The sequence below is a fragment of the Cynoglossus semilaevis genome, chromosome 10 (assembly GCF_000523025.1).
Source record: "Cynoglossus semilaevis isolate Cse_v1.0 chromosome 10, Cse_v1.0, whole genome shotgun sequence".
NCBI lineage: Eukaryota > Metazoa > Chordata > Actinopteri > Pleuronectiformes > Cynoglossidae > Cynoglossus > Cynoglossus semilaevis.
Window position 1 is genome coordinate 8978673 of NC_024316.1, and position 26986 is coordinate 9005658.

A 26986-nucleotide genomic window follows, 5' to 3' on the forward strand; every position below is an offset into this window, starting at 1 on the left:
AGCTGAGACGAAAATGCTGCTGACTGCAGGCCCTTGAAAAATGTTCAGTACAAAACTTGACAGAAATAGATACAACCCACCTGTTGGGCCAATGAGTAAAGATCCTGATGCAGGGCCAGCACTGCTCTATAGAAAGCTCCATCGTGAGTGTCTCTTGGGATCATGCACGTGTACTCCTCCATACTGTCCCAGTGGCCTAGACAAATAGACAGACAGGTAAAGAAGAAGGGAGATAGGGTTATTATCAGCAATGTAGACTCGATTGTCTTGACGACTATTGTAAAACCCAGTGCAGACAGAGGTTTAAAAACCTGCTGTACAATGTTCACTTCATATATTTCAGAGCAGACACTGCACCTGAGCATTGTGTTCATAATGTATAGACTGACAGGTCTGCTGGCTGGGTGTCATCTCTGGGTTTGCCATTACTTCCAATAGTTGAAGCCGCAGACTGCAGTCCTCAGAGGTTGCTTCTGCAGTGCGGTCCCTACTTTTCTCCTCCATTGCACATTATGATATGTCAATGTTATGACTGGATACTGTTCACATTCTGTTATGTGAGCGAGACTTGGCAAAAGCTGTTACTGTTTTCATTTACGCTTGGTTTGATTCCACCTCAGCATTTAATGGCACAGCTGATAATCTAAACGATCCATGCTAAAGATTTAGTTGGGGTCCTTTTTTTGAACAACTACCTTTTTGTGTTACAACATCTGTTGCTTTACTGTTCATTACTGTGCTCAATTACTGTTAAGCGTGAGTTCACATTTAATATAAAGAACACGAGTGCTTACCCAGACCCCAGGCTGCAGCGGCGGCCATGCGGGCCATCTTGGCCTGGGTTTCTTCGCTTACCAGTGTCCACTCCTCACAACACTGCTGGTGCAACTGGCCCCTGTGAAACATTCAAACACACAATAAATAAATGTAGGTTTGTCAAATGAATAAGTGTTGTATATATACAGGTGTGTAAATATATAATGTGTAAAATATATTTTATATTAGAAAAAAAAGATAACACAAGGTTGGATTAGGGCTTTGCTGGTTTAAAGCAAAAACATGAAAATGTAAGATATGATTGAATTTACATTATTTTCCAGGTGAGACATTCAGTCCACCGATCTAAAAACAATTGTCTGTTAATATAGATGCGCACACAAAACAGTTCTTTTTTTAAGGATGACAAAAGCCTCAAGGATTGATGACCAGATTGCCCCATAAATTATTTTTAGAAACTGGTTAAGGCCATATTTATATATATGTATCAACTACAATTAAAAATAATTGCTGAAATGTACCAATTAACTGCTATTGATAAGAATTAAAACAATAAAGAATGTGACTTTAGATGAGACTGTTGAGCTACACATTTGGTTCTCTGTTGGTTCCTGAATGTTAACAACTTCACTGTTTCATCACAGCACATTCTTACATTATCAAGTATCACAGCAAACAGATGAACGTTCCAGTGGAGTCATGAGACTCAAACCAGGACTAATTCCTCATTACTAAGAAAATCAGAGTTGCATTGTCCAAGATATCAAACCCACAGCATGTGTTCTACATGAAGAATGCTAGAGAGAAGGAGAAAAGACAGAGAGGGAGGAGCAGACAGAAAAGTGAGAGGCAGGTTTGGATGGAGCTCAGCGGAATGGAGCCATTCTCCAGCTGCCTGGCGACGGTACAGCGCACTAAAGCAAATCACCGAGTGCAAAGGCTCAAGTACAATGGGCGTAAGGTGTCTGTGGCAGACAAAAAAAAAAATGTGATGAGAAGGGCATGACTTATTTTTATGACTCAGCACATAGCCGTTCATAATGCTGGAATTTTATTTTACACAGGAGTTAATATAGATGCACTGATGATTAAAAATGATTTTTAGGCTTTACATTCTATTCACACATGTGTTTTCACTGGGAACTAAAAAGACCTTTTCAAGGCTTTGGGAAAGCATAACCAACTGTGCTTGACTGACATATCCATCCCCCTCAGTAGGTTTCTTGTACTTGTTCAAACGGGACAAAATCCATGTGCTGATGAAAACTGTGACACTGTAATAGTCTGTTTCCACAGCGGATATTTTGTTGGCCACAGCAGGAAAAGCAAGAGTGAAACAATTTCCATTAACAGTGGCCTCTATCCACTGGCTGTTCCAGTAACAGCATGCACCATATCAGGAAACCCAGGACCAGCTCAGCTAAATGGAATGTAGTTGTTATCAATTTCACCTGTGTATTTCCTGTTTTGACATGCCAACATTTCTGCTGTGGAAACTACTGTTAAAACTGTCCTGTCTTCCTCAAACAGAATGTGACTCTTTTGGATCTGGGTTTAACTCCCAGCATCTCTAAACAACTGCCTCTTGAATCAAACCTAATGGCAACTAATGTTCCAGAACCATGAACCAAAAAAAGCAGAATATTTGAAATTACATTCCAGTAGTTAGGGTGTAATTCTTACTAAACTGTAGAGGTGTGTGTGAGTCCGGCCCAATCCTTAGGCTCTCACAGCGCAGCCAAAATAACAATTAACTGAAGATGCACCAACAGCTATACTAATGTCAGGCCTGGTACATCATTCATAAACTTGTACGTGGTGGTCAATGACCTGATACCCTACACACCAGTCAGCATGTGTGTTGTGTTTTCTGACTGCAGTTCAATGTTCCATTGCCCTCATGGGGTTGTTTCTCAATGATGTCAACAATCTGGAGGTATTTTAGTATCATTGACGAAAGCAGGAGAAAGGCTTACTGGAAAATGTACTCTGTTACGATACAAGCTGCAGTGGGGTAGATTAGGCAGTTACACCACACCAATTCACTTTTTTTTCTTGAAACTTATTAATAATTAATTAATAATTAATAATTGCGTGTGTTCATTTGTCTTTTAAAACAAGGAACTAGTGCTAAGCAGTTACACTTTGTTCACTAGAACGCAGGAGACGCAGGAGTGTTTTTAAATTGGTGTAAAAGCTCTGCTCACTTTCTGTTCAGCTGGCTGTGTAACTGGAGACAGTTGAATTTTCTTTATGTTTTTTTTTATTATGCCTTAATTGTGTTGATATACTGCCTGCTGTGACGACAGTTTCAGATTTAAAGAAATAAAACTAAAACTTGAAACTCAGTGGTTTCAGCACAGCTAGCACACTTATACCTTATATAACACTATTTTCTACACCAAGACTTAGTCATCTATTTGTCAAATGATGTATTTTAAAAAACTTGCTGACTGGGTTTTGCACGCAGGACACCTGTACTGCAATAGTCTTTGACCCTAATCCATTTCAACACAAAACTTCAGAAAAACTGAAATAACTTTGTGTTGATTTATTTCAAAGGATTCATTGTTTATTTCACAATTGTAGCCAGAGGATCAAGGTATAAGGTTACGTAAGCAAATTAACATCTGTTGAGCTTGAAATGAGTTGGCGACTCTCATACTTATATATCTGTAACATCCTGTGATTACGTGTCCTGACAGAAAGGATCTTTGTAAGCGAGCAGCCATCATGGAGTTGAACCTTGGCCGTGGTGAGATTTCAGTTGAGTGGCAGTGCCTCTTGGTGGTGTTGGAAACTCATTTGTGTATTTCTGAGTAAAATTACATTAGTCACACCACAGTAGGAATTCTTTCTGCCCTGTCATCAAAGGCCTGGTGACAGAACTCATTAGAGAAAAGCTGCATGAGCACAATGACCAAATAAAACCTAGGGGATTCAAGAGTGATGGCAACTTCAGAAGACATTTCTTTTCTAACTAAAGAACTGAATAAACAATTGTCCTCTTAGTGCACTCATTTAATGGCTCAAATTCATATGAGAATGTTCAAAACATTACGTACTGGGGAAAAACTTAGGAATCTGAATCACAGACGTAGTTTTGAATGAGTTGTAGGCCAGGTGAAATCACAACGCTAATTAGTAACAACGTACCATTCTCCCAGTGCCTCCAAGCAGCGCATCCTGCCAAGGATGAGCTCTGGATCCTCTTTGTTCATGTCAATTTTCTTGTCATATGCCACCAGGGCATCCTCCCACTCATGTAGCTTCTCATACCACGTGGCTTGGATTTCCTGGTGGAAAAAAACAACAACAGAGAAAGAAGGTGGGTCCATTAAATCTACCCAGATGTGGCAGAAATCTTTCTGTCTATGTTTTATCATTAAACCCAAACACATCTGTTGCGATGACAATCCTACGTACATTATAAGGTACATATCACACATTATACTGTGCTTATATTTTCTTATTTCCTTCCAACCTTTTCTTAACCTCATCCTTACCCAGTACAGTTTCCAAACGGTTACCTCATAAACAACATTCCAGGAACTGCACAATGAAAGTTCTTGACTAAGTCCTTTCACTTTTCCCATGCTTTTTACGCAGAGACATGAATGCAGCTCACAAAGACACAAGGAAAGACATTTACTATAAATGTCCTAATGGCTGGAAAACACTTTGGTGCTGAACGGGAACTAGAACTCGCCGCTTTCATAAAACCAAATAAAGCCATTCTGTGTGGAATGTTTAAAGCCGTCTCTAAACACGGACACGTTTTTTTCCACTACTGACCACAGTCATTAAATACGTCATGAACACCGGTCATATAACTCTTCGATCTGTATTTCTGACAACAATGGTCTTTTTCTTAATAGTCATTTTGTTACAACATCGAAGATAAGTTACAGTTACTTGGTATAACAATGTTCTCTCTATTCAAAAAACATTTGCATTTTAAGTGCTTGCAATATCAAGTGCTATTTTTCCAATACTACTACCACTACTATTTACTGCTAATAATACAATAATATTATAATACATGACAATAAACGTTTTTAGTGAATATCATTTAGGAGATTTCTGAACAACTAATCCATTTTCACACATTACTTGTTCTTTTATAGGCACTGCTAGTCCACCATGTACTGTACTGGTCTAGCATTTCCAGGAAATCTGTTCACTTCACAATGGAAAAACACCCAAATCACACTAAGGAACTACGCAACGTTAAAAAGGATCACTGTGTGAGGAGGTGGTGTTCATTTTCGCACTAATGTTTCACCACCATTTTAAAGCAAATACAAAGCAGGGAGAAATAATACATGCTCAAAACGTTAAGAAAATCTAAACAGCCTGTCAGACTGATGAAAACGTTCACATTTCTGCTTCCTTTCTGCAACTGCTAGACAGAGGAGCAGATGGTTTTTCAATGTGCAGCACGTTTACAATGGACTCTTCTGGAGGTGAGTGTCTCAAATATCTTTTCCTCATTTGAAAAGTTTGAAAAGAACATTGAATTCACTGGAAAACTAATGAATCACTGAATGCAAACATTATTTGTATTGTTTACATTTACATTACATTTTTTATTATAATTACTATGTCGTTGTTATATCTTTTAAATACTGTAAATAAAGTTTGACAAGCAGCACAAGTCAGGGCCATTTTTAAGTGTTCTTTTACAGTGTTTTAATGCTTAAAAAAGGTTAATTTGTTAGTTTTAATTAGAAATAGGATTTTTTTTAAATCAGTTACAAATTAAGACATGATACTTACCAACTCCCCAAAATGTTTCATGGCGTACTCTAGCACACCAGATGCTGCTTCAGGTTGCTGGAGTTTGTTGTTGATGCTGCAAAACAAAAGCAGAAACAAGCATTTATAAAAAAAAAAGAAAAGAAGAAGAATGCCTTCAACACTTGACTGTTTGGTTGGGAAATGTTTGGTTTTTTCACCATTAAGAGAATCAAGCCATTTTCTTACTTTGTGACCTTATCCAAATTTAAATTTCTTTGGGCAGAAACATCAAATGTGCTCACAGCTGTTGGCATGAACCTTGACATACAATATTATCTTTCGGAGATTTACGTACTGGTCCTACAGCAAACTGTCCAATCAGTTAAACTAGCCACGGGTCAACTGGGACTGAGTTCCAAACACTTATCAAGAGTAACTGAATTAACACCAGGATACGGCACATAAGAGTCTGGAATGTGACAGAAAAGAGTCTGAAACAAATCAGTGTCTAGTTCTGATTTGGAGTGACTTTGTAAAAACCAATATTCCCCTTGTTGTTATAGGTGATGGAGTGGAGCCTGATCACCTCTGTGATCTGTCTTGAAATCTACATAAATTATGCAAAATGTGTGGGAATCTGAATACTTTGTACAGCTAATGCAGCCAATGGGAACAATAAGGTTTCCTTCCCACAACGTAATATAATCTGATTAAAACATTTTTTTGCAAACTCCAGTGTTAACCTACTAACGGTCTAGGCCACTGAGGTCTAAGGTACGGCCCAAGGGCCAACCTGTCAGTAGGTCTGACTCAGTGTCTGATGCTGCATTTACACTGAAGGGGATGTGATTTTTGGCGTTGCACCCATGGTCTGTCATATGGTTCACATTTGTGCAGATTGTATCCATTGCATCTGACATGCAAATTCCAAAAGCCACAGAATTCTCACCTGAACAATAAAATGGCAGACAGCTTTGATTCACCGTTAAAATATCTGAAGTCACGTAAGGAACAGCTAATGTCACAAATGTAGACAATGACTTTAGTTGCACAAGATCATGAGGCTTCAGTCAGAGCACTGTGGTCAAAGTGACCCCTTCAGTGCCCTTTGCTGCAGCTTCCCTTTTAAAGGTGCCTGGCCTTTAACCAGAAAGGTAACTTCCAAATGACCTTTGAGCTACATCTAACGTATTCTTTACACCATCTGATGCTCGTCCCCATTTACCAAGTCAATGTGCTGCTGCTTTGGGTTTGTGAGTATTTAAGTGATAAGGACATTTGTCATGGTACAGCAGGATGTTTCTGTTGTAGTGTAGACTCTTAATAATTCTACAAATTAAAATCTACATTTTCTGTATTCTTGACAAAAACCTGCGCAGGTAATAAGACTTTTGTTGTAGTATTTTTGTGTTTCACAAAGCCTACATCTAATAAATCAACATGGGACAAATAAAAAAACCAAAAACTATTCCAGGCTTTTGTAATTATTTTTTGGAACAAATCAGAATTTCTAGGACTGTGACATTGACAAAATGGTTGTGTTACTTTATTCAGCCAAGATGTATCTGATGAATTATTAGGAATCAGCAGGGAAAAGACAATGTTCTGATCTTTTAGCAGCTTTGCAAAACCACGAAAACTGAAACCACTGCAACGGTGCCAGCGGAAACAATGAGGCATCGCCACACAGCTCCCTGGTATTATGTTAGAAGTGTGTTCCTGTGCCATCCATGTTCCTCCAAGAGAAGTAAATTACCCATCACATGGAAGTTCTCCCTCCATAACACAATAAATCAGAAAAACCTGTTTCAGAGAAATGACTGGTTTTGTCGATAAAAGTACACGTTTGTTGAGAAGAATAAATACACCTATTGACATTTGTCACGACTGTCTGACCAGTGATGCGTTATCTGTCAGAGCACAAATGCTGGTTGTACACTGTTACTCACCCATACCAGGAACACAACATCTGGAAGCACTTATTTAAGCCACAGGTCTATTATATTTCCTCAACTGCAACCATGGCTCATTCATCTGTAAAATGAAGCATTTTAAGAGTAATCCTATGCAGCGGAGATTCTGAGGATTCTACAAATGAGCCTAAGAAGAACATATGAACATACAATGTGTCACAGGCTCCATATGAACAGGGTAAAGTTCAGACACCATGATGAAACGGCACAGCATGTGGTCAAGCTGAGGTTAGTGAAGATCAGTGTGATGACAGGTGAAATAACAAATACCTGAAACGGGAGCTGTCTTGTACACAGTTGGAAAAGAAGATAATCTGTCGATTGCCAATAACCTTCCAAAAGGAACTTGTTGAGTTTGTAATTTAATTAGTGGAAGCCCAAACTGCAACAACACAAGATCAGGATACCTTCAATATTTCTGAAATCAGGAATAGTGCAACTGTTTTCTTGTCAACAAGGACTTGGCAAATCTTTGCATGTTGTTTTAATGAGTTTTGGATCTTTTTTACATCTTGTATAAAATGTGTTTGTCTATTTCATTATTCCTTACATAACCCTATGGAAGCCACTTCTTGAAGATCTGATTTGAAAATCAAAGGAATTATTTGACAAATTAAAAAGTATTATTCAAAATAAAAGGTTCCATTATAGAGTTAAGGGGGGAAAAAAAGTTTAAAATGAATATCCACCACAATAATGATCTTCAAAAGGAATGGTTGGACTGTGACTTAGTGAAAAAAGCCAATTACTTTAATAAAACAAAAAATATATGCAATTTTAAAAACCACATGTTATTAATATAAGGTGTTACACCATAGATCATATCATCACCTGCATCTATCCATCCATCTACCTTTCCATTTATCCAGCCCTCCATCCATCAATTTTAAACTGAAGGAACAGCAACCCCAAATGTCAACAATTATTATCCTTACAGTGCTGCGAGACAAAAAGGTAATTTTTCAAAGTAGGTTGGTGTAAACAGATGACGGGGAAACCAAAGATGAAGGGAACCAACCACACAGTGTGACTGAAGTAACTTCGGTAAATGATCACCGACTCTCTTGGGGCTTGAAAAAGTGCCAATTTAAGATGTTTTTGAGAATTGACAATTACTTTGGTATGTTTTGTATATTTGTATAATTTCCGTCAAATAAGCAGATTTTTAAAAAAATCAAATGAACAAAGAATTGGAGGACCCTCAAGCACAGATGTGGTTTCATCTGAGGAGACTATTCAGAATAAGGGTTTCTCTCCTCAGGACCTTGGAGATTCCACTGTCCCCCAACTGAAGCAATCTGGCCGTCAGCTCAGCCTAAACACATCCAGATGAGATGTCTGACGTTGCCTTTTTCTTCAGATTTTAGTAGGCAAAAAGCATCTTGGGGCTGGTATCCAACTATTTCCTCACACACTGAAGTGTTCCTGTTATTTAATAATGTGAGGCTTTAGGAAGACGGTAAAAGGTACTTGGGCTTAAGCCCTTTGAATCCTAACAATGTCATGATTTACGATATTTTGCTCTGAAATTTAGACAGTGTGCACTGTGTCCTGAATCCCATTCCCTTCAGGATCAATTTAGAACCTTGAATGAGGTTAACATGTGGTTCTTCTACCACAGGCACTATGAGGGGAAAGTCCTTGATACCATTTTTAAGGAAAATAAGACCAGTCAGGGGAATCTGTAATGTAAACAAAACACTAAATCAAAGATATAATATTTCATGTCTCAAAAACTAAGCTTGATTTGCGTTCATGAAAATGACTTTTTTTATTATGATAGTTTTTCCCAGTTGCTTTCCACATCTCACTTTAGTGTAAAAAATATGAATGCATTACAATATCAGAATTGTCTGGGGCCTAGAATTAAAGGTAAATTAAAGATAAGGGTTAGATGTCATTATGTGGCCTAAAATAATGGTAAAATAATAACTCAAATGAAACTTAGCAGGATAATGGGAAAATCTCCTTCACTTGAATAATATACCTCTAAATGCCTACGAAAAAACATTTGAAATTTGTAAGAAAAAAGGAGAAGATCCCTGAGGAAATTGTCTATCGACGCAGGGTAAACTGAAATTCCTGACCTAACTACTGGACCTAATGTAATCTAATTAGAAAGCTTTCCACTTGATCCTTACTGATTTTGGACCATTTTTTCTTGCCAATTGTTGACTCCATTTCCTTATGTTAAACATCATTTCAAAGTGAGCTGAGGATTTCAAAATCCGGGCTGGATTTCCTTCTGTCTTTTTACTTTAATGTGGTAAAACTTTCTTGGCAAAAATAAAGTTCTTTAAAAACGTAGGAAACACTCATTTTGACTGCTGGTTTTACTCACTATGTTAGGACAAGGTTGTTGAAATGGACAACGTAACATAACACCTTACAGTGCTGTTAGAGTTTGTTTTTATTCTCTGGATAGGAACCAATTCTAGATAATCTCCAGTTGTAGACAAATATGATTAGAACACTGTCAGGTTGGCAGCATCACTCCACGTCACTGAGGCAGGTTCAGGCAGTAACTGAATAGCTGGGAGCATCGCAGCCCTGCATCTTTCAAAGCCCTCACTCCGAGGTTTGTACAAATACACGTAGATGAGATGATATGCTATGTCTGATACAGCTCCAACATTTCCCATTTGTTTGTGGGGTGGCCAAAATGCAATCAACATGTACTAATAAAGAACATCTAAATCCAAACAGAGAGCACCTTGGAAGTTCTATTGTTGCTTTAGCAAACCACAGATTAGCAGAGGGTGGAGCCAAATATCTGTTGACAAGATCTCTCATCTAATTCACAACATTCCGAACAGATTCACCCGAGATGAGGCCAGGCTTACCAAAAGCAACGTAAAAGGAAATTTAACTTTGGACTGAATTTTTAAACTTTTACCTGGACAGTAGAAACAAACAAGGAAGCCAACTGTTTGGTAAAGTGCTATTTTAAAAAATGAATTTAGAAAAAGTTGTTAATTGCAGTAAATGTTCATGTCTGCTGTAGAATTGTTGTTTTTTTCACATTGTTTTTTTTTTCAAAATCATTTGCGCAATATTTTATTTCCTTAGTAATAAGTGATATGAATAACAAAATCTGAATCAGTTCATAATTCCTGGTGCTCTCCATTAGCCAGACCAGCCATGACACTGTCACCAGTTTATTGCTTTTGATAAACACCACGGATGATGAGCAACACGGTACGACCACTGCAGTTGTTGAAAATGTAATGCATCGTTCACCCATGCTGCCAAATCATGTGCTGCTCAGTTTCAGTTCTCAAAAAATAATTAACACATGCAATCAAACATCTAAATATGAGTAACACTGGCTTTATCTGCCACTGAGCAGTCCAGAGACACAGTCAATTTCAGACATTACCATCACTCCATCCTTCACTGAGGTCATGCTGTAGCAAAAATACCACAGATGAACAGTGTCTGTCAACACGGACTACAATGATGACCACAGTTCTAAATTGTAAATACTTGAGCAGAACATAAATCCTTAAATATGGCATAACCTCATGGATGTAATGGACGGCAGGTTGATATTATTGGATTCAGATCTTGTTCAGTTTGTCATGAGAAAATCAGTGCATTAGATAAACACGGAGCCTAAGGAAACGGTTACTTCAGACACCTTCCTCCTCTCAATTTGTACAGGGAAGAAGGGTCAGCACAGTTGACCCCATCCAACAAGCACAGTGTGTCCTCGAAATTGGAAATTGTAACTTTGGTTTTTTTTTAACTTCAAAAACACGACCAACATGCATTTCGAGAGACATTTCTTTCTCTGTGAGTGAGTTAAACCTGTCTTGGAGCTTGGAGAAAGATACATTAGCCAGATACATTTGTGAGTGAGTTAAACCTGTCTTGGAGCCAAAGATACATCAGCCAGAGAAACTATTCTGCCCATGTTTACACCACATTATTACCAGTCTTGACACCATTGCAGAATGCCTCTCCTGGGTATCTCACCTCCAGGTCAAGAGGCCAACAGAACAAAGCGTCTCTAGCGGCTGAAACTCACCTCATTGGAATGCTGCCTTTCCTGCTTTATGAACAAAGAACACTTTATATAATGCATTTAGACCTCATGCTGACCTGACATTGTTTATATGTTAGATAAAAACATGTTCTTATTTTCTTTGTTCATCCACAATTTTCCTGCAATAGAAACAAACAATGAGCAGATGGTTGATTCACGCCTAAGCGTAATGCTAATATGTTATTTCTGTTATGCTAATATGTTTGTTTTGTTTCCTGATTTGCCACGTCCTTTTACTTCCTATAGTCTCACCTAAAGCGTTTTGTGATCTCATTTAAGCTCTTAATTTTATAAAATACAATATTTCACAACAGCCTATTTTGGTTTTTACTAGTAATAATGAAGGAATACCTGTACCTCCCAAACCACAAACATTCAAGAACACTCCTGGATGTACCTCATCTTCAACCCCAAAATACTGAAGACTACATATTTATGAATGGAAAATCAAACCAGATACTTTCCATTAATGGATTATATAATATAACAAAATATGCCATTTGAAATTTTAGGATACACACAGATTCACTGGCTTTTTCTGTGATGTTCTGTATTTCCTGTAATCATTTACACACAGATTCACTGGCTTTTTCTGTATTTCCTGTAATCATGGACACCACGGTCACTGTTGAAATCAAACGTTTTTTTCAGTGTATTTCAGGACACAAAAGTCCGCTATGGGGCCAATTCGACTAAAACACTGGTTAAATCAGTTTGCTGGAATAAAAGATAGAAAATGTAGTCACTCTGACTAATGGAGCAGCACAGCAAGGACGACAGACTATAGTCAACAAAAACTATTTGGGCTACTACATGAGCAATTTACGTTTAATTTAAATGAATTTAAAAGAAGAGCTATATATATATATAAATATACAAATATAGGTATATATATAATTCACAATACAAACCCTGCGACATGGTTAGAGGAACGCATTAGTTACTAAGGAAAACACAGCGTGTAAGCTAACATGTGAAACGGTGTCCAGCTGGACTTTCCTCTGCTAGCACTAGATGACAGAATCCAGGGCCAGAGGAAAAGTGGTGCCGCTGGGATGCATTGCAGCAGAGTGAGATGTGACTCAGAGAGTGCTTAAGACAATGAGAGAAAGCAGGGAGGGTAAATTATCTAACTTTTTCCAAAGGTGACTGACGTACATCAGTGACTTCAAGATTTACTGGGAGGTCAGTCATAAAACACATCGTTAAATATTTTTAAAGAACAGAAACGCCTGAAAATTCTAAATATAACATACATAGGACTTTTCAGAAAAATAAGGGAAGAGCAAGACGTGAGTATTAACAAAAACACATTATGCATTAGCTGATGATCAAAAAAGCTCCAAAAGAATATATAAAGATTGGTCTTAGGTTCAACGTTTCAAAGTTTTGCCCTTAAAAAGGGGCAACAGGCTTTTCTTGATGTTTTAACCAATTCAGTACACAGAGCTAAAGGTCTCGTTGAGCAGGACTTTTTAATTTGTCAGACAGTTAGGGTCTTGCAGCTGATCAAACATGAAAGACCTACTAATATCTTCCAATTGTGTTTTTACAGACCACAAAATGGTTTATTGTGACCATATGACACTAACAAATCAAACATATACAGAAAACTCAAAACACGTGTAAACGGTCAAAAGACGACGCAATGAGCAAATAGCTGAGTGGTGACTTAGCACCTTCCAGGGAATAATATGCAAAACTGAAAAACACTAAACCAACAACAGACCTCATTAAAACGGTATCATATTCTGTGGGAAGTGAGATTTTTTTTTTCCGCTACAAACCTCATAACAATGTAGTGATGGAAAACTCTTAACACTTTACTTGTGCATTTTATTTATTTATTTATTTTGGAGTAAGGGACACTTGGCAGACTTTCAGCAGTAATGACACTAAAGGCCAGGCAACGCTTAGCTGGTAGCTCAATGTTATATAAGATAACAGTAGAAGAGGGGAAAAAGTGTCAGGTTTTGTTTTTCCTGCACATTTTCAACAGTGATCCTCCTCTGACCCCCAGCCACACGCTTCTAGACGTTACATAAATGTAAAACTGGCAAACCTGGCCTTACTTAAAGTTACTGACTGCAGCACTTATTCCTGCAGATTTGTACACTTGCAACATATCTTGACAATATCTGAGTTCAATAGCTGTTCTTCAATGCCTAATAAAGAGTTGATCAATTTGGTCTGATTCAAAGGTTTTGAGTTTTCACTGAAGCGGTTGAATAAATCATCAGCAATTTGCTGTGCACTGTCAACATTTTTGATTGACTGACCAGCTGACTGACATTCTCTGTCTTTTTCAGACAGTTCCTTCCTGTCCACAGAGTGCAAGAGGAAAAGCTATAAAGTTTAAATAAAGGCTGATAGGAATGTTCTGATTCAGTCATGTTACTAAGGGTTAGCGTCTCTCTGCTTCTGAAAGAAAACCTCTGCATTTCGCCACAGCTGTTTTATCTGTTCTGCAGTTTATTTGTGTCAACCATAACAGTAATTCATGAAGGAGCTTGACGATGCCCTTGGCATTTTGTGATAACACTCACCAAACCTCATAACCACTGCAGGCTATTCTCTAAGAAAATTGGTCTACCTTGGCAGAGCTTCTCCAAGGAGAAGAGGTGAAATAAAAAATCCACAGATTTTCTGACACAGAATGTCTCCCACTTGCTTCACAGTTGTCAGATATCACATTTTTATGGCTGTAACATTGTATGAAAATGTCTGTGTTGTAACAATTGCTAATTCCATCTGCTTTTTAGTCACAAGTCACAAGAAAATCAATTCATTTTTAATGCTTTGTGGTTCTTTGGTAACAATAAACCATTTACGCATGAGAAAATGGTGAGTGTAAGGCCTTTACACGTGAAGCCAGCAGCTCCAGACTTTCTCCTGAACAAATTCTTTCCACCTAGTGCAATTTCTGCTCAGACTTTATCCTGAAGTTTTTAGCTTTCATCTTGTATCAACACCTTTTTTGAAATCTGAAGCTTGAAAAGCTCAGGAGGGAACATGTCTGCTTAGACGTCTGCCAAAAAAAGAAGCAGCACCAAAAGAGCACTTAACCTACCATCACAGGTACTTAGTGACTTTACAAAACTCCTGGCATGTAAAGAGCAAATTAACAGAGGAAATGGTCAAACCCCAGGATTCAAAACAGTCTGTCATTAACAGATGATTAAAGTTTAGGAAAAAAAAAAAAATCAAACAACCATCAGTGCAATACTTTTTACATAATTAAATAACATGCAAAGACATGGTTAATGGTCTTTAAACAACAACAAAAATGAGTTTAACAAGTTCAGAAAGTCGCCTCTGTTTAACTTCCTCAGCTCCTTATGTCACTCTTTCAGGAAATTGTACAGCATCATTACTACCCAGAAATACTTAATCACCCCACAAAGGGGAGCAGAAACGTGGGCAGACCATCCATGGAATGAGGGAAAGTAAAATGAGGGGAGAGGCAGAGGTGGCTTCAGGGGAGGAGGGATGAGAAACGTCCTCCACCCCTAAGGTTGGAGAGGGTCAGGACGGCAAGTGGTATGCAGCAGCAGCAGCAGCAGCGAGGGGGTGGACCCACATGCAAAATATTTAAGATGCTCAGGCAGAGGCGGCTTCACTGAGGAGATACGACAGAGCCTGGGTGAGCTGTTAGTCAATGAAGAGCTCCAACTGAACTGATCAGCCAAAGCTCATCTGTTTGATATTCCCAACCAGGACCTCCAACCGGGGATAGAGCAGTTTTGATCGCTATATCTGAAATCTTGATCACTTGTACGTAAATATGGCAAAAGTCAACTTGATCACAGTGGCTTTCGGGTTAACACTTCTACTGTTAGCAGAGACGTGGGCCCAGAGTCCCAGGAAAAGACTAGCACCTTCAAAGCCCTCCAAAGCTCAGTGCTGCGATGAGGTGCGCTCGCTCAAGGTTCAGGTGGCCAACCTGACCAGCCTCCTGGAGGAGCTGAGTCGCAAGCAGGAGGGAGATTTGTTCAATGTTGTGAGACAAATAATGGAGCTGGACAAACAGAACCGACAGCAGGAAGCGCGGGTTACCGAGGCAGAGAGCAAATACTCAGAGATTAACAACCGTGTGGAGATCATGCAGCTGCAAACCCTGCAATCTGCAACTCAGACCTCTTCAGGTGAGTGTTACTGCTTTGTAAATAGCAAAGGATAAAATGATGCACACGGACAGCTTGTTGGTGTTATTTAATAAAAGAAATATGGATAAATGAAATAAGGAATAGAGATGAACTTTTTCCTTACTAAATTTGAATGAAAACAGTTAACCTTAACAGAAAAGCTTTTGAGAATGAGTTCAAAGTGTTAGCAGATGCTCAAACTGCTTCATCTGTTACTGTGGTGCATTTTTGACCTGTATCTTTCTCTATTGTGCTGCTAAGCTGCGTCCACACAAAGACAAACATTTTATACATTAGGAGTGGACTTTGAAGTTTCTGTTTTAGTTATTTGGCAATTGATTAACAATTATTGCAAAATATTACTTATTAAGTATTAATATTAAGTTGGTAATCTCCAATGTCACATTTTAAAATTAACTTCAAAGTAGAAAAAAGTGGTCTGATACACAACAAATAAAAAGATCACTTCTGTCACTTTCAAGTTTAAAAATAACTAAACATGTCAAATATTTCACCAGGCTCAAGGCTACATATTTACATTTGCTGTTAAAAGCTATAATTAGCCACGTCTGCAGCTCTCCCTGGGATTCTGAACAACTGCTGTGAGTTGTTATTGTGGTACTGAGCACAGTAGTCATTATTAAAACAGTTTGACAGCCTGTCAAAGGCAATAGAACAGAACCAGAAAGTCATTTGTGTGTCTCTAAGGTTCGCACCTTCTATACGGCTCTAATCAGCAGAGGGCTGAAGCAGAAATTTTAAGTAGCTATGACATAGTCTATTTTTTCAATACCTCAACTGTGTGGTTTCACAGAGCCGCATATGTCACTGGCAAATAGAACACAGGGACCTTTATTAAAACTTGAGTAAATTGGAGAGTGGAGAGCAGAACAGGAAGGGATGCAAAGATTAGAGGATGTGGAAGCTTTCCATCTTTTTTTCCTTATTACAGGCCTTTCTATTGAGCTCATTGCTCCTCAGTGGTCCCACAGTCGATGGCACTAACATATTGTAACACAACTAAATTAGAAAGCTCGCAATAATCTGAACTCACCTCTTGTCAAAAAATAGGCAAATATCAACAAAAACACACATTAACAAAAAACTTGTTCTCCTCCTAGATGCCACATATGACTGTGCATCACTCTACACCAAGAACTACAAGATCTCTGGCGAGTACAAACTACCCAAAGATGAGTTTTTGGGAACACCCGATTTGAATGTAAGTATATGAACTATTGTAGATCTTGTGTTTTGTTCTGGCAAATTATTGTGACCTTTCCATAAGTATTTAAACAAATGTTGACCATTGATTTCAGGTCTTCTGTGACATGGAGACAAATGGTGGCGGATGGACTCTTATCCAAAGACGCAAAATCGGCATAACATCGTTCAAACGTGACTGGAAGCAGTACAAAAATGGATTTGGCTCAATCCGTGGAGACTTTTGGCTTGGTAACGACCACATCTTCCGACTGACTAGACAACCCAGTGTGCTGAGAATTGAGATGGAGGTAAGAAAACTTATGCCGAAAAAATAAAACATTAAACAAAACCTGAGAATAGTGTCTTAGCTTTACGAAACTCATCACTAAATGTTATCATAATGACGGGATCCACATTTATTCTACAGTTGCTCAAATGCTACTTATAATCTAACCTATATGAATTTTCCATGCAGGACTGGGAAGGAGAGACCCGCTATGCCCAGTATGGTTTTTTCACTGTGAGTAACGAGCTCAACAGCTATAAGCTCTTCCTCGCCAACTACAGTGGTAATGCCGGTGACTCCCTTCGCTACCACAACAATACCAACTTCAGCACAATCAACAAGGACAACGACAAATGTGTGGACGATTGTGCGTCCCTGCGCAAAGGTAAAACAGATAAAAGAGGGGAAAAAAATACAGTCATCTGCATAGAATTTTCTGTTGTGGAAGACAATAAAATTAATTATTTTTTACCAATTCCAGGTGGCTATTGGTACAACTGTTGCACCGACTCCAACTTGAATGGGGTTTTCTACCGCTACGGGGAGCACACAAGGAACACAGATGGGATCACTTGGTATGGTTGGCACGGGCCCAACTACTCCCTCAAGAAAGTGGAGATGAAGGTCCGACCAGTGGGTTTTCAACCATAAGTGCTTTCACTGTGTATTCTGGATTGTGATCACAGGCATGATGCTGACAGATTTCACTAATGCTTGGTCAATCAAATTGTAGCCTTCCATTGACTGGGAAAGGATTAAAATGAAAAGGTTTGTGATGGTATGATAATAATTATGTTTCAGTCAAATGAATGTGTAATGCCTTTTTTCCTTGTTTGATTGTAAAATGTACTTCATTTTTTGTATATTTATCAGTTAAATATTTTATTTTTTAAAAGCTTTGATAGATGCTCTTTACCACTGTCCCGTAAGGGTAACTAGAATTTTTGATACCTTATCTTGTTTGTCTTGAAAGCACTAGAATGAATTGAATGCTAAACACAAAATGTGTATTGAAGCAGAAGAAGAATCAATCCAGACTAGTTTTAAGGCTTGTACCTTTTAAACTCTTTGAAACTAATGATTTTTTTTAAATCTGTGTGAGTTGAAAGGATGGAAACAAAAAGCTAAAGTGTTGTAATGACTTCACAACATTTGATGGAAACCTTTATCCATAAGCAATGAAAAAGTACTTTGTAAAATGTGTACAGCTCTGTAATTATGTTTTTGTCAAAAAAATAAAAATATTTTTTAAAAGAACCATGTATGTGTCTCCAGCTAGTGTTTTCTTAACTGGCTAACACTATATAAACCCAGTGGGAGTCCAACAGCAAAGCTTGGTATTGTGTCCATTTGTGTCCAACGACAGCCACATGTTTGCCTTGAGCCACTGACTTTTGACTCATAGGTCATCTTCAGACATCCTGGCCATAGAAATCTGGACACCTAAGTCAAATGCAGGAATGAGGACCACACACGCAAGACCATTCTGACATGGAGTTAAATGCCTCCAGGTTTACTGCTTTGACAACAATTGCAGCCTTTTGCCTTCAACCCAAAGAATTCCTTAGAGGATTCAATGCTCATGGACAGAAGCAGTGACCCCACAGGCTCTGAAGAAGCCTTTGTCAGATCCTTTTCCTATTCTTTAAAGTAAGCAGTCGATCAGTGACAGCATCTAATTAAAGCACAACATTTATCCCTGAGCTTTAGAAGACATCACCAAAGAAGAATAAAGAGCATTTGCACAGGTATTTAGACAGAGACAAATGACTCATTGTATTTTTAGACGTAGAAAGTTTTGTTAGAAGCAATTTCTTCTTTTCTGCAGTGGCATTCTCTACTAATTACAGTCACCTAAACTTGTTTAAATAAATATTTATTTTGCATATACACGTATACTGTGCAGTATGCATTTTAATTTCGAGTTTTACGCTGTTCAAAGTCTTTTCAAGACTGCTTTAATTTTAAAAAATCCAGAATGTCCTCAACTTAAAGTGATATACTGTAAACAATATCTTAAAAGTGTTTGCTTTGCAGTTAACAGATTTTCAGTACAGAGTTTCACTCCTCTCTCACTGTAGAGCGTGTGCTTCTACAGTGAATGTGTGACTGATTAAAAAAGTATGGAAAAGTATCCCAGTGGTTCCCAAAGTGGGGGGCGCAGAGCTGTGGGGATTATCTTTCCCATACTGTGAAAATGCATTTTATTGTCATTTCATTTCTTTGGTTTAATTACAAAAATGTAGGAAAAACAGATTTAAATCTTAGCTTGAATAAAGTGCATTAACTGCAATGATTATATCTGGAGGTCCCAGACTGAACTGTGAAATGTTTATAGTTTTTGAGGTCACAAGATGTGACGTCATATCTGATCAACTATATTGTTCATGAACTGAACTAAACCTGAGATGCACATCAGAATATCACATTAGAAGTGTAGTGTCCGAGTACATGAAATAAACTCTTACCTACATTTTTACATAGTACATGTTAACAGGTTTTTATTTTTGCTAAATTAACATGTCAATATATCAAAATGAGATCAGTCTGTTTAGAAGAGCCCACACGTGTACGACAGCGAAGTTTCCTTCACTTGCTCTGCCTTCCTTTTGCAAATGCAGCTACACATCTGGGTGATAATGTAAATCTGTAAAAAGCAGAGCCAGTAGTGCTCTTATAAGATGTCTGCTGCCATTAACACTCAGAAGAGAAGAAGTGAAACTGTATGAGCAGCTTTAGCTGTAGTGATATGTCTTAAATTAACCCTTCATATGTCACAGAAGCCCATGTGACGCACGAGTATAAAGTATCATGGTGTTAAGTTTTTACAATTGCAGTTGTTTAATGTGGGGATGTACAGCTCTATAGAATATATGGTGCTCTGCACTGAGGTTGACAGTGTTAGCTCTTGGTATAGAGATGTTCTTTACTACTGAGTTAAAATGTCCTCTGCAGTGGAGGTCTGACGATTTACATTTCTTAACAATAAGCACAAAGTGTTTCAGATGTTCCCTCTAAAATTCACATAACAGGTGTCTTCAAGAGGATTAATGTTATTCAACCAAAAGATAAGAGCAACATTTTAGTCCGAGCTATAGATCCTGAACTTAGAATGATAAGCATTTCTCATCATCAAAATTGTACGTCAGATATCAGCAGATACATTTTTTTCCTAGTATAGCCACGACTCAGAAAAGCTGAGTTACAAAGTGGGTGTTTTTGCACACAGCCTCTAGTTTTTTTATGGGAAATCCTGGAGAGGTGAGAACCAGATGGGGATATTGAAAACACCAGAGTGCCGGCTCCCATCATTCATCATCATCAAGGCTCCTGAGAAATTGAAAACAGGCCCCAGAGAAACACAAGTCCAGACACTCACAGATGAAAAGGAGGCAAGTGTCCAATTAGATGGCTGGAAAACAGATTTCTCTATACCATGCCAAAGACATCGAAAAAAAGGAGCAAAACGGGGACGGAAAAAATGACAGAACATATCAGGGGATTATGGGACAAGAGAATATCATGTGTAGTATTATTCCTTTGTATATTTTTAAGAATTGACCCAGTCAGGGATTAATTTGGTTTGTCTTTAGCTGCAAAACTTTAATGAAATAAGTAGATATCACTTACAAATACTACTCTTAGATGAGCCAGATGTCCTAATTAGGCCTTAACTAATGACTACTTGATTTGTATAGACTCTAAATTAGGCAGTCTGTAGACAAACATGTTAATTGTCTACATGTGTTTGTGAAATGTTCCGTGCAAAAAGTATATGACGCTTTCTTATTACTTGGATTATGTAAAGCAAAAAGGCATTTCTGGTTCAGAATTCTGTGAAAAAGAAATGCCTGAGTTCAGCTGTTCATAATTTATAAAGGCTGTGGTTCTCACTCATTCTCACTTCACAGACCTCCTACCTGATAAGAGACTCCAGGATGAGAGGAGAAGGGCCTTTCTGAAACTCCAGCTCTTTGTAATGCAGAGCCTTGGCGTAGGCACGACACTTGGCTGCACGTTCACCCAGCAGCACAATACCATTATCATCTCTGAGAGGCAGGGGGCCCTGAGAAAAGGAAAACAAATGGGGTAAAGTAGATTCCACTGCCAAATGGATGCTGTCTGTGACTCCTGTGCTGCTTTTACCAGCCCTTAGCAAGGTTTGCTTATTTAATAGACCGTATTCTGTTAATGCCTTCCTAACTGTTTTTACATCTGTCATTTTGACTGACTGAAATAAAGAAGGTGCAGTAAAAACTCTACATGCTCTTCTTTCCATTTACATGAAAAGGCAGATCTTATATAATTCTACATGAGCTTCACAGTAGGGGTTCCCTGTTGAAATCTATCATTATGACCCCACTCTGACTCTGTCTCTGCCTGAACTTAATGACATCTACACTTATCAGCTCAACATGTGTGGTTAAACAGTGAGGTCTGTGTGAACTATACATTTGTCTACTAACTACTGTGCAACAAAGTAGCCTGGTGCTTTATATTTAATTACTGATGTAGCCAGTAAAGTGCAAGGTAATGTAAAATGTAGGTTTTGTGAAAACACAAGTCTAAAAACATATAAGAAAATCACACACAGACTGTTTTAACCTGTTCATACTAATTAAATTCACAACACAACCATGCAAGTGTTTACATGTACAGTACAGTCCCAGACAAAGTCCTGTCAAAATCTGGTTTTGCAGATGCCTAGAGTCCAAACACAGTGATTTCATGCACCACTAAGTCTGAAGATGTTGATGACAACAGAGTTGGAGAAGTAAAGTGGGTCGAGCCACAACAACATCAAAACAGATGAGGACTGAATGCTAGGGCCAGCTGAAGAGACATTAAGAAGAAAGTGCGGCCCTCGTTCAAAATATTATTTCAACATCATGTAATTTATGTCACGATCATTCACTGGGTTTGGGTATTACGTTACTGAAGGATCGAGTGGTTGTTATAAAAAGCACAATGATTACAAAAACAATGACAAATTACACAATAAAAAAACTGTATGACTAATAATGTTCAAGCTTGGTTGATTCATAATGGGGTGGAGTATTTTACTGGAGCTTTAAAGGCTCCAACTAATCCTAAAATCTTGAATTTAAAGAAACTCTGAATATCTTCAACTTCAAACCCTCAGCTGCTGCAGGTTACTGTTCACCTTGTCACTGTGTTCCATGAACTCCGCGAGGTTAAGCAGAGTCTGTGTGACCTCAGCGATATCCTGGGATGTCAACGCTAACTCGATGCTGCGGATTAGCTCGTCCTGTTGGTCCTCGCTCAGTTCAGACCAACAAGACAGGAAGGCAGCGTTGAAAAGGTCCCTGTGGGCAGGAGAGGAATCATTTCACACATGAAAACAATGAACTCCAAGGGTAAGGACAGCTTTTTGGCAGAATTCAGATTAATTTAATACTATGTTATTCATTAACTTTGATCATAGAGCAATTATTGTTTTTTTACAACTGTCTGTTATACATTTAAAAACACATCCATGACTAAGAAATGAATAATTCAGTTTTGTAGAACTGAAAATCATCAGCTTCATAATTAGCATCTGAAAGGAACATAGTTCATTTTTCACTGTTTTCCCTCCATTCAATCAAGAAGAAGTACAATATTAACCCTTGATGGACTCTCAGTGATGCAAAGCAGTGTAAAGAATGTGAGCATCAGCTACAGTGTGATAAATGTGATGTACCTTGCCAGAGGGATGTAGGTTTGAGCTAGGGACCAACAGGATCGCAGGGCTGGTGAGGAGGACTCCTTAAGCAGGACAACACTCAGACGTCTCAGCCACTCCAACCAGTCATCTTTGGACACTTTCCTTGCAGCACCCCAAGCCTGGAAGCAGGGAGGAAAATGATCATAGTTTTTCAGCCTATGGGAACTATGTGGAAGCTAACACTTTATCCAGCTATTAGTGTGTGAAATAATCTGAGTGGTCATCGACTGGTCAAGAGAATCAAACTGCACTTAAAAGTGGCAGTATTCAGTTAATTTGGTTATTAACGGTTTAATATAAAATATTGAGGCATACATTAATAAACATTCAGTGAAGCTATGAACCCTCTAGCAATTAATCTGCTGTTGTTCAACTATAAGAATGAGATTTTACGGACTTGGAACTTGGTTACAGTCCACTATACCAATAGCAAATTCAGTTCTTGGGCGAACATTTTTACCTTTTGGAGGGCTGTGGTGCTGACGTGAAGCTTCTTCATTGGCCCAGCCTCCACAGGTCCACTGACCAGTGGGTCGCCCTGGTTACCACGATGACGATGCTGGAAGATTAGAGGGTCCTCCTCTTCCTCAGCCAGAGTGTAGCCCTGTTGTGTCCACAAACACCAACACAGACCACACACAGACAGCCCACACACAGACCGTTTAGTCACACATCAAAATAAAGTTTTGTGAACAAAGAGGTGCATTTCCTTCCTGAGGGATTACTGAATAAACAGAACATGCTAATGGATTGATTATGCAACGGTGTACACCATATGTGATGTTTTGTCATTATTATGTAATTTATCTCAATTATATGCAGTTAGGCTGACATAAAAAGAAAGCCAACAAATGACTGTTTTTGTAAGGAAGGTCTCACCTTTACAATGCGACATATGAGGATGTCATACCGCTGGTGGTTTATCCTGTGCTTCAGCATCACTTTGTTTACCATGGGTATGAAGATCTGGTACTAAAAATAAGACGAAAGAGAGGGAGGGTTAATAAATGGGTGTGAGCGCTCTGTGTGGTTTACTTCTGCTACTACTTTTGCCCCGTTCTGCGTCAAGTAACTCAGTATCGTGTCATCCTGCACTTGTACACAACCACCATGAGCCTCAGATGAAAAGCTTTGCTGTTCATTTGATGGCAGACATGGCACGCACACACACACACACACACACACACACACACACACACACACACACAAAAACGGCCTGTGGCTCTGAGGCTGGGGCTTGAAAACGATAGGATGTTTTAGACATCAGTGAGTTAAAGAGGTACAGGCAGGAAAGGGTAAATGTGACCTCATCAGCTCTCATAAACACTACCCCCCACCACCAGAAGGCCAATGACATCACCAGTCTGGCAGGAAGTAATAAAGATTGGGGGCCAGCAGCAGAGAGGCGGTAAGAAATCTACTGAATAATAGCTGCATCTAAAGGGAGGGCCCGGGGGGGCAGCTACAGTTACCTTCTTGCCCAGCTGGAACACGAGTGAGGACAAGGTGTCCATAGAGGTGGAGCGCAGTTCAGGCGTGCTGTCTAGTGTCCGCACGATTGGGTGGATAATGCGTGAAGCGTAGTCTGTGAAGTCAAGGGACTCTGTCAGACGGTCGAGAGTCTCCAGGGCAACCCTGAAAAGAACAGAGCAAAAACAGATAAACGGAAATGGCTTAGATCTTAGTGGTATTCACAGACATAGAGAGACATAGTGTTCCATTTTAAAAAGGACTGGTCTTAGAAAGAATATCAGTTTTATTGTTCAGTTCCTATTGTAATCTACTGGTTTATGATTTATATTCTAGTTTGATTGCTAAATGTAAAACTTTCAGAGACAGTGAAAAGAATTCAAGAGAATAAAAGTGTAATATAAATCAATAGTATATGACAACAAAAAGCCACATGTACTTGCGAGCCTGCAGAGGAACATCAGGAGCATCAAACAGCTTGACTATTGGAGGCAGCAGCAAGTGGAGGTAGTCATCAAGGTTGGCACCAAAAAGCTGGATGGCATTCAGCAACTGTAAAACAGGATACACTTCCTTCAGTCTTCTCTGTCCCCACAATCAACCTGGGCCATTTCATGCTTTTCACCTTTTAGCTCAACAAAGCTATAAATTCATTCTTATTTTATTTTGACTCTTTCTGATATTCTATTTCATTCTTGAGTATCTATAATAAATGCAGCAGCAGTTTCCAAGCACTTTCTAGGGTTTTCCTAAAATTTCTTTTGACTTTTGAAATTTGGGTGAAGGGCTAACAGTGAAATGTTTCATTATTATTATTATTTACTTTGGCACAAGTGTTATGTTATTATAAGTTATGGAAAGTAAGACAATGTTTTCAACTTCAATGAGCCATCTTTGACATGCTGTCAGATGAAAATGTCAATAACAACTTGGTGTTTATTTTTATGGATAAAGTTTCTGTTCTCCATCCTAATTGTGGAGCCATCACATGCCCTATGTGTTGCATGTGTATGAGGAACGAAGGTAGTCTGTATGGATGACGTATATCGCAGCCAACAAACGAAGCCCAGATCCCATCACGCACAGCTGTCAGTTTCTATCCCTGTAACCAACCCACCCCTCTATCTCCAACCACACGTCTAAATTGCAGGCGGCGAGACAGCAGGAAGTTGAGGTGGAGGGGCACAAGAGTGCGTTTGAGCTGCGGGGTATGGGAGGTTGGGGAGAACAGACCTTTAAATGATGGAAGTGTGTTTTTCTTTTCTTCTAGCTGGGATCAGTAAGTAACCTAATTCTTAAGTCGCCCCCTCTTCTTGACCCCATTCAGCGCTTCAGATTAGACTGCAGATCCAGTTTAAGGCTGCCCAGACTGGGTTATCTAATACTGCAGACTCCAAGTCAAAATTGCAGCAGAGGTGGGACAGCATTTAGATGACCCTGATCCTTTTGACTCTCTTTTTCTTTGTGGTTCTCCACCTAAAGTGTGATTTAGGATTTGAGAGAAAAATCTGACAATTCCTGGCACCGGCAACTGAAACAGGAGAGTGTGTTAACCTGTATGTCTATACTGCTACAGGACTGCTCTATTAGAAGTGAAAAGCTTTGACTTAAAAGGTCTCAGTGGACATGATGAAAACTATAAACTGAAAACAGTGGCACAATAAGATCAAGGTGAGCTGAGCTCCTGAGCCAGACAACATTTTAAAGGAGTTTAAAATGAGTAATCTTCTCAAATAAGTCTATAAGGACTTTACAGTAGAATTAATACAATTAGGTGTAAATATATCTATAACTTACTTATACATGTGAAGGTTAACTTTAACTAACCTTTAGCACACAAGTTAATCTTTTACTTGTGTAAACCCAGGCACAGTACAATTAACACTGTCTCTTAGCAGAGAGATAATGATGTGCACACAGCATTAGTTAACCTGACAATTACACTCACGGCAGCACAAATGTGCTCATTTTACAGCAGCTTAGCAAACATTTTACCGGTGTTTACCCCTGTTACTGCAGCCACTGCAATCATGACACATTCCTACCATTCTGCTGCTCTTATTTTTCTGCACAGGATATAATTTCTGAATGAAAAGGCCCGTAAGAGGAAATCTGATCTCAGGCAGACTTGGAAGTGAATCCCTGCATAGCTTATTAAAGCAAGTGCAAAGTGCAAACCAGAAATATTGCTAAAAAGTTTTTTTGAACACACACATAGTAAATAAACAGTACAGGGGAGCAGTGAGCAGGAGGTGCACTGGCATATGGCTCCATTTGACACTCAAAAACATGCCCATACAGCGAACAGATGGCATCTTTTGTGCCACAACCAGCTCCGCATCAGAATCAGTCTGAAGACTTCAAGTTCAACACAGAAAGATTTATCCCTTTGTGGCTTGAAATAGTCTTCTGTTGATGAGAAGGAAATAAATCTGACTGTCAGCATATTCCTGCCTGGTGTCCTCACAGTGGTTTGGGTTGGACACACACACACACAGCATGTCACCCTATTACCCACAGAGCTGTGCCACAAATATAACACTGCTTTCCAGTTTATTTATTTAATTTACAAGACATTGTGGTATCAGTACTTTGTATCAGCGTACTGGTATA

General features: G+C 38.8%; 2 protein-coding genes across 4 annotated transcripts in view; one reads left to right on the plus strand and one right to left on the minus strand.

The window, feature by feature from the left end:
- mtor (mechanistic target of rapamycin kinase) overlaps positions 1 to 26986 on the minus strand; it is a 70781-nt gene that overhangs the window by 26497 nt on the left and 17298 nt on the right. For both annotated transcript variants that reach the window (XM_008318596.3, XM_008318595.3), the window contains exons 22-32: positions 24813 to 24925; positions 24376 to 24538; positions 23783 to 23875; positions 23364 to 23507; positions 22880 to 23022; positions 22340 to 22502; positions 21096 to 21241; positions 5557 to 5632; positions 3934 to 4073; positions 795 to 895; positions 81 to 196 (exon numbers count right to left, since the gene is read on the minus strand). In XM_008318596.3, the coding sequence (XP_008316818.1) occupies positions 81 to 196; positions 795 to 895; positions 3934 to 4073; positions 5557 to 5632; positions 21096 to 21241; positions 22340 to 22502; positions 22880 to 23022; positions 23364 to 23507; positions 23783 to 23875; positions 24376 to 24538; positions 24813 to 24925 (1398 nt within the window). The remainder of the gene's footprint in view (positions 1 to 80; positions 197 to 794; positions 896 to 3933; positions 4074 to 5556; positions 5633 to 21095; positions 21242 to 22339; positions 22503 to 22879; positions 23023 to 23363; positions 23508 to 23782; positions 23876 to 24375; positions 24539 to 24812; positions 24926 to 26986) is intronic.
- On the plus strand, positions 12151 to 21083 carry angptl7 (angiopoietin-like 7). Of its 2 annotated transcripts, XM_008318594.3 has the most exons (5): positions 12155 to 15683; positions 16805 to 16905; positions 17003 to 17197; positions 17365 to 17560; positions 17657 to 21083. In XM_008318594.3, exons 1-5 carry the CDS (start codon positions 15323 to 15325, stop codon positions 17824 to 17826), a joined length of 1023 nt encoding a protein of 340 aa, XP_008316816.1. In that variant the 5' UTR covers positions 12155 to 15322; the 3' UTR covers positions 17827 to 21083. The 2 variants fall into 2 exon arrangements, with proteins under 2 accessions (XP_024914947.1, XP_008316816.1); XM_025059179.1 differs by having other exon boundaries at positions 12151 to 15683; positions 17365 to 21083.

What these genes read in the sequence shown, in the direction of transcription:
- angptl7 (XM_025059179.1), top strand. Translation starts at nt 15,323, where the DNA reads ATGGCAAAAGTCAACTTGATCACAGTGGCTTTCGGGTTAACACTTCTA. An exon ending in TGCAACTCAGACCTCTTCAG is followed by an intron (nt 15,684 to 16,804) that starts GTGAGTGTTACT and finishes TTCTCCTCCTAG; the next exon opens with ATGCCACATATGACTGTGCA. An exon ending in TGGGAACACCCGATTTGAAT is followed by an intron (nt 16,906 to 17,002) that starts GTAAGTATATGA and finishes CATTGATTTCAG; the next exon opens with GTCTTCTGTGACATGGAGAC.